This window comes from Penaeus japonicus, unplaced genomic scaffold (genome assembly GCF_977035675.1).
Source record: "Penaeus japonicus unplaced genomic scaffold, GWHDUDI00000001_assembly GWHDUDI00000036, whole genome shotgun sequence".
Classification (NCBI taxonomy): Eukaryota; Metazoa; Arthropoda; class Malacostraca; order Decapoda; family Penaeidae; genus Penaeus; species Penaeus japonicus.
In genome coordinates this window covers 1,888,404-1,895,903 of record NW_028234438.1, presented here as the reverse complement: position 1 = coordinate 1,895,903, position 7,500 = coordinate 1,888,404, and the positions used below count along the sequence as shown (strand labels likewise).

At 38.8% G+C, this 7,500-nt stretch overlaps 1 protein-coding gene across 4 annotated transcripts in view; it reads right to left on the bottom strand.

Moving 5' to 3' along the window:
• Caper (RNA-binding protein 39-like protein Caper) overlaps positions 1-7,500 on the bottom strand; it is a 9,738-nt gene that overhangs the window by 851 nt on the left and 1,387 nt on the right. For 2 of the 4 annotated variants that reach the window (XM_086531565.1, XM_086531566.1), the window contains exons 2-10: positions 6,517-6,578; positions 3,925-3,989; positions 3,117-3,668; positions 2,523-2,721; positions 1,755-2,021; positions 1,452-1,614; positions 1,068-1,236; positions 624-808; positions 1-295 (exon numbers count right to left, since the gene is read on the bottom strand). The exon at positions 1-295 is cut by the window's left edge and continues 851 nt beyond it. In XM_086531565.1, the coding sequence (XP_086387691.1) occupies positions 201-295; positions 624-808; positions 1,068-1,236; positions 1,452-1,614; positions 1,755-2,021; positions 2,523-2,721; positions 3,117-3,668; positions 3,925-3,989; positions 6,517-6,578 (1,757 nt within the window). In that variant the 3' untranslated portion in view covers positions 1-200. Of the gene's footprint in view, positions 296-623; positions 809-1,067; positions 1,237-1,451; positions 1,615-1,754; positions 2,022-2,522; positions 2,722-3,116; positions 3,669-3,924; positions 3,990-4,493; positions 4,691-4,796; positions 4,925-6,516; positions 6,579-7,500 lie in introns of those variants that run through there. The other 2 variants (XM_086531568.1, XM_043018745.2) reach the window with 2 other exon arrangements.

Genomic DNA, 7,500 nt, shown 5'->3' with positions numbered 1-7,500 from the left:
AGAAACATATTAAATAAAAAAGTGTAGGAGAAACTCAACGTATCATAATTTGCATTGCAAATAAATACATATTTCTTGTCCAGCTGAAAACTTTGTGTACAGACATCACATTCTGTCATTTCCGTCATCAGCAGTTACAAACAATAATAAAAAGTTAACAAAAAAAATTCTTTTGTGTCGGCACATAATGATCAGGTACCTCATCGAGGGTATATAAGCTGTGTGGCATTCATTGCCTCAGGGAAGAGGGAGTGGTAGCTCATAACAGGTACATAGGCTGCTGTGATCATCTTGCCTGAAAAAGAAAAAGAGAGAAACAGTGGTTAATAAAACAGTTAACACCTAGAAAACTATGCAGCAAAAATTGCTTGACACAAATTTACACAAATTTATCCCAGAGATCTATTTTTATATCCATCTAGGAAATATTATATTACAAGCCACTTTTCATTCATGTTTTTTTGTGCTTCTCCAATAAACTTATGGCATAGCAATAAAACACCGACCATGAGTATCACATTGTGAAAATACAAATAGAATGGATATGTATTGGTGACAATCATACCCATCTTACATGTAAAAAAACATAGTACTTTAAAAAATCTGAGGATTTATCATCTTACCTGCAAACCATCTCCCATGGAGTGCATTCACAGATGCTGCAGCTGTTGCAATGGTAGGACATTTGACGTAAACGTTGCCTTGTGCTGACTGTCTGTCCACAAACACATGTAAGACTCCTCCATGCTTATTGCACTCTTCTAAAACGTCGTCTCTTATTTCATCTGCCCAGTTAGGATTGGTTTCTCTGGAAAATGGATAAAAACGTGTAAACCATCTAAATAATGAGCAAGAGATAGGGAGAGTGATTTCCAATAAAGTTACAGTAACTGTAACTGTTATATAACAAATACATTGAAGAGTAAAATCTCTGAACAGAGTAGGTACCCGAGAGTACAAATATTACACATTGACGGAGAGAGACAAAGAAGTATCATCAGTAAAATACAAAAGTTCTAGTGCTTGATGAGCTTGCGTATATAAATATATATAAATCGAACACTTACGTGGATGGATCAAACATATTCGACAGGAGGAAGCACTGCGTTGCAATAGGTGGCGCTGGCTGCTGCTGTGGTTGCGCTGGCATGTGTAAGGCGTTAGCAGCAGCAGCTGGCAGTTGCAAGCCTGTACCCTCAGCCAACTTTGCCATCAACTGCAATCGGCCTGTTGCACCTGCAATGTAAGATCAAAGGAAAATTCATTAGTAATGAAATAGTAAATTAGGTGAATTTCCTTTAAATATCATAATTCTATCATTCTTTAATTCGCTAAAAAACAAAGTCCTTTATTCAGTCTGTTAATAATGAAAAGCATATAAACTTCCTAACAATGGTGGTGCATACAATGATCTGACTGAAAAGGTCTAGTGACTTACAAATCAAACTTACCTAAATCAATACCTGCCCTCTCCATTTCATCGGAGTCTAGGAGCGACGTCCCTTGCTGGGTCTCGGACCTTTCCGTTACGTGATTGACCTTCATGGGTCGGCCCGCGAGCTCGAATCCGTTCAGTTGCTCCAGGGCTTTCTTGGCATCATCAGAGTTGTGGAACTAATGGGGGAAACAACAACAAAAAATATTATATGTATTCTTATTCTTCCAAAACTGATTTATAATATATAAGAAAGTCATATCTTTTCTACAGAGTCAATATCATCAGCATAGTTACACAAGAATGATCTAGTACTCACTGTGATAAAGCCATAGCCCTTTGATCTGCCAGTCTCAGAGTCCATTATCAACTGTATGTGATCAATTTTCCCGAACGGTTCAAAAATACCCCTAAGCATGTCCTCCGTGATGTTGAAGTGCAGCGAACCGACGTACAGTCTCATTGGGCCGGTGGCCGCCTTCTGGTCTTGTACTGCGGCCGTGTTGGCAGCACGGTTCTTCTCTGCCTGTGTTGGCTGGCATACTATTGGAACGCCTAGGATCTTCTGACCTGACAAACCAAGAGCCTGTGTAAAAAGGAATTAACATTTTAATGATCATATAAATGCCAGAGTGCAGCCACTCCACAGACATATTAAAATATAGATACCTATGTTTTCATAATATGAGCTAACAAAGGTCTCAGAAATGAAATTTTTAAGCATAAAAAAAATAACAGGTAAAGCAATGAAAGCTAGTTAGTCAGAACATCAATTAATCCAAGTACAACACAAGAGAAATAAAGTCACATCGTCTGAAGTCTTGACACTGGGGTATCTGTCATGGATAAAAGAAGACAACTTGACACTAAGTGGGACTTTTTAAAAACCCATAAATGAAAATTCTAAACAAATTAACACTATCACCATTTTAAACTCCTCAACCAAGCTTAGTCCTGGCTGAAAATGTCAAAACCCGGCTTTAGAATAAAGCCACAAGGACACTTGAAATTCTGTAGTATTATGTATGAACAAAATGAATGCATTCACACATGATTCAACTAGAGTGAAGATTTCATGTACACTTACCAGTGGCACCGATTCTACATCCACAAACTCAACATAAGCAATACCCTTTGATCTACGGGTTTTTGCATCTGTTATGATGCGAACATCATTCACTTTGCCCACAACAGAGAAGAAGTCCTCTAGGTCCCTCGAACGGATTCTTGAGGACAGTTGCATGCAGAACACAGTGCGCGCATCTCTCTCCTCGACAGAAAGCTCCCTGTGAAAAGATAACATTTAGATGGAACAGAAACATAATACATAACAGCTGCACAACCAGCATTCTTTTCTCTTATTGACAAAAAGCTCCCTGAATTTCATTTAGAATTTAAAAATTGCACTATAAAATAACCACAAAATTTTGATAACAAAAATAATCGTACTTGCTGTTCAAGGACAGCAAGTACATTATTTGTTATATAACAAATCACTAATTGCAATGGAACAAAACAGCCAGTATTTCATAGGATACTTAAATTCCTGATGGGTTTCATGATGTGTAAATGAAAAATTAAGAAACAGGGCATGAAACAACACTTAAATATATAAACAACAGCTGTAATTATAGAAATCACAGATTTGTTTTTCTCACAGGTAAACAACACTCCCACTTACAGCTTTGGCGTTTTACTCCTGGAGCGTGAACGTCTACGCTCTCTGCTGCGGCTCCTCCTGCGGTCTCTACTGCGGCTTCTCCTCCGCCGGTCTCTGCTGCGACTCCTGCTCTTGCGGCGGTCTCTGCTGCGGCTCTTGCTCTTGCGCCTGTCCCTGCTGCGACTCTTGCTGCTGCGGCGGCGGGAGCGTGACCTGCGTTTTCGGTCCTTTGATCTTGACCGGGACCTCTTCCTGCGATCTTTGTCCCGTGAGCGTGAGCGCGACTTCTTTCTGTCTCTGTCTTTGGATTTGCTGCGCGTTTTCTTCCTCCTGTCGCGGGACTTGCTTCTGGAGCGTCTTTTTCTGTCTCTATCCTTATCTTTGTCCTTCTCTTTTTCTTTATCCTTGTCCTTGTCCTTATCCTTGTCTTTGTCTCTCTCCTTGTCTCTGTCCCTGTCTCTGTCCCTGTCCCTGTCCCGGTCCCTGTCTCTGTCTTTGCCTTTGTCCTTGTCTCGGTCTCTTCTATCCTTCTCCTTATCTTTATCTTTGTCTCTTTCCTTCTCTCTCTCCTTTCTGAAAATGGAAATATATCATGATAATAATAATCAGCGACAGAAATCAGTTACATTCAATCCTTTACTGAACATCTTCCACAAAAAGAGAGGTGAATATCAGTGCTTCTATATATATCAATAGAACCCTTCCCACAAGAAAATGTCTTCTTTTGTTTCATTACTTCTATTATTGCACTCTCAACCATGCAGTACCAAACCAAGTAACCCTATAAAGAGATTCAGTCAGCATCATTCAACAGGTCTGCCCCACTTACTTGTCTTTAGAGGATGTGTGACCATTTTCCTTGGGTTTGGAGTCCGCCGACGAACTGCCTCCGTCCTAGGGGAGCACAAGAGACGGTGTAACGGCAGCACCAGCCAGGGTTGGTGGTGGGAGAAGGGCAAGGATGGGGGGGAGAAGAGAACAGAACAGCCACGCATTAGTTCTCAAAATTACATACTAAACCTAGCGTTACATTCTCCCACCAAGTATCAAAACTTGGCTATGAAAAATGGATTAACATCTCTTGAGATGGATTTAATATGCATGATGACCTTGTAGAAAGCTCTGGATGATGGTCATGTTATGAAAATCTTTCAATCACACTTCACTTGCCTCTCACACAAGTCTGGACTATAAGGTATTCCATACGGCCAGCAGCACACAGCACTACCACTTTGCGAAACTGCAGAGTGGGTGATCACTACAGCCTCACACAAACACAAAACAGCAGTCCTCAATCACACGTACGAATCCAAGAGCAGTTAACCTGTCGGGCTCACTATCAACAGACCACTGGGGGGGTACAAATGATCAAGCACACCCTAGACACCTTTAGTGCACCTTTAGCCCCGTGCACCAAAATCTATATAATGTCGTGGCCTCCATCCCGCTAGTACCTGTTGTCTCTCTCTAGCCGTAGGGTCCAACCAAGGCACGGCCGCCTGCAAAACGCAAACTTTAGACTGGAGCCTTGACGCCACGTGAAGATATATTGCATCAATATTCGACACATGCACCAGTCACAGCACAGAGGAAAAATAAATAAAAAAATAAAATAAAAATAAAAATAAACGGGGGGAAAAAAAGATATATATAAGATCAGACTGACCACAGCAGAACTCAATATTTTCTTCAAGATTATACCTGTTTTGACTGACTGTCCTCATGACACAAAAACAACTAATATTGTGGTCAATTAAAGGTCGTGGATGTTGAGTGGAGAGAGTAACGAGCGAGATCCCTCGATGATGTGAGCTTGCCGTCGCCAGCATCTGAGTGAAGATACCAAGTTGTCAGTACCAGGCCAGCACGGACACACCACAGCTTCACCAATAACCACTTTTCTTCACTTTTTGGTACCCTTGTTTTAGTAGAGCAGTGTTCACTAAAATTCTTCATTTTGGGCTTGGATACTCCACAAATTCACAAGTTATTTCTTTAACTTCTATTTAAGATTTTTTTTGTTATAGCAAAAAGCTTCTCCCAAAGAAATAATCACCACAATCATTAAAGATAACACAGCAAGCTTATGAAAACTTGTAGCAGGCTTCTACATCCTCGAAACTTGTGTATAGATACAACCACAATTACAAACTAGCCAACTGATCATAATACTTGCCAAGTTGTCTTTATATATAAATGTTTTTTTTGTATTTTTTTTTTTTTTTATAACTGTATATTGATGCCCTACTTATGAAATATATTTGACATAAAAAAAAAACAAAGAAAATATCCAAAGCTAAAAATAGTTCCCGTAGGAAAGTACCCTAATGAAATATGGTCATTCAAAGAGTTTGCTGGAAAACTACCTCTAAGGCTCATCTAGGTATGGAACATGGTAATTCTTTTTCTTTTTTTTTTATTCTTTTTTTTCGTCATCATATAATAATACACACAGTTAATCATAAATATATCTGTAATAATCTTAGGCTCATCAGAACAATTATGTGCTACAAACTACTCTTTAGCAAGACCAAAAGATATAATGAAAAGCTTTATTGAGAAAACTAGCATTGACTTACAGAGGTATAACTTATGACTACCAGTACCTGGCGGTGTTGGGAGCACAGGAGCTCACGACCGTTTTATCATGGAGGGTTGGGAGACAGTGACTGAATAGGTTATCTAAAACAACAGAGAACGGGAAGAGAAGATCAGCGAGGCACACGAGAGCTTCTTACTCGCCAACTTGCAACCTTGTCAACATGAACAATTTGTAGTGTAGAGACTTTTCTTTCTTTCTCTCTCTCTCTCTCAACAAAACTACAACACTTTAAATGAATGTTCATGGACATATAAACTTTTTTTTATTTTTTTTTTTTTTAGCAAAGGGGGAAAAATTTAGTGCCAAAGAATGACGATGTGGCCAACAAGGCTGCAAGATCATTTATATATACACACCAACACAAATACACACGCGCGCACACACACTCCTGCAGCTTCCTTTTAAGCTACTGAACATACAGCATTCACTCACATAATTCTATGTTTATGTAAAATATAATATATATGGGCCTAAAAGTCACATACAAATCACATCGAAGTCATTATGTAGAATGACTGTTCGTACACTTGTTCTGCAAAAAACAAGCATTGGATATAATCTTGTAGTTCAATCATCTGATATTTCATTTTCCATTTACTTTTTTTTTTTTTTTTTTTTAGTTACTTCAAAAGTTGATTAACAAGTTCACATATTTCATTACAAGCACAAGAGAAAAAAGGATGAAAATTATAATACTCATAATAATGATAAATAAATAAAATAGTAATTAGGAAGTAAAAATTAAAGAATAAAAAAAAATTACCCTGAAAAGTAATTAAAAAAAGAGAAAAGTGTACGGTTACAACAAATACCACTTACCTCCTTTTTGAAAGGAGCTTCCAACATCGCATCCACGTCCAGGTCGTCTGTCATTTCCGATTCTGAGGGAAAAAATAAAGGAGTTACTTCAATGGTAATGATCATGTCTTGTGCTCTCTTCAGGGGCAAAACAGTGCTTTGGGAGGAAATTTTATCTTAGCCCATTTTCACACGAAATATCGTCTGTGGTCACTATATGCCAAAGTACTTTCCCTTTATCTATGAAGGATGGACATTAAGACATCATCTGAAACTAAAAAATTCATGTAATAAACAGTAATACAGGAATATAGCGCATTTAATTTCAGATTTTTCAAGATTTCATTTTATATATCCTTATACAAGAGTTGCTGAGAAACTCGATGACTTTCAAATCAGGAGTGAAGGGTTATAGAATAAGGGGGGGAATGAAGCAAATAAAAAAATATAATTATCAATCTTTAGAGGCCTTCAAAATAGATCTTTCTTCTTATAATTACATTGGCTGTGCATCTAAATCCAACTGATGCTTGGCTTGTGGCAGATATGCAGGAACATCAAACTACAAGTAGAAAAGATTATTAACCTGTTCCCAAAAGGTCATGACACAAGCGACAGCGCGGCTTAATCCCAAAGGACAGGTGTGACTAGGTACATGACACGAAATCGTCAAACACCTGTCGCTGTTGAAGTACGCTCACAGTTGTAAACTTACATGACCATCACAGCACTACTTTCTGAACAGCAGCTTTCCTGAGTCAATCAAGACCCTTACTTTGTGATGGTTTAAAGGAAACACACTTGTTGGACAAGTCTGCGCAGCCAGAAGCACGGAGAAGTCATTCTCCCTAACGCCCTACTTTTGGCAGGTACACATGGCTTCAGAAAAGATCCACCCTGGCTGCCAGCTAGCTTGCTCAGGCTCCTGTCAGCAACAGGTTATTGACAGTTGTTTTACGAACCAAATTCTGTAATCTCTGTAATTTGTAGAGACAAAATCTGATA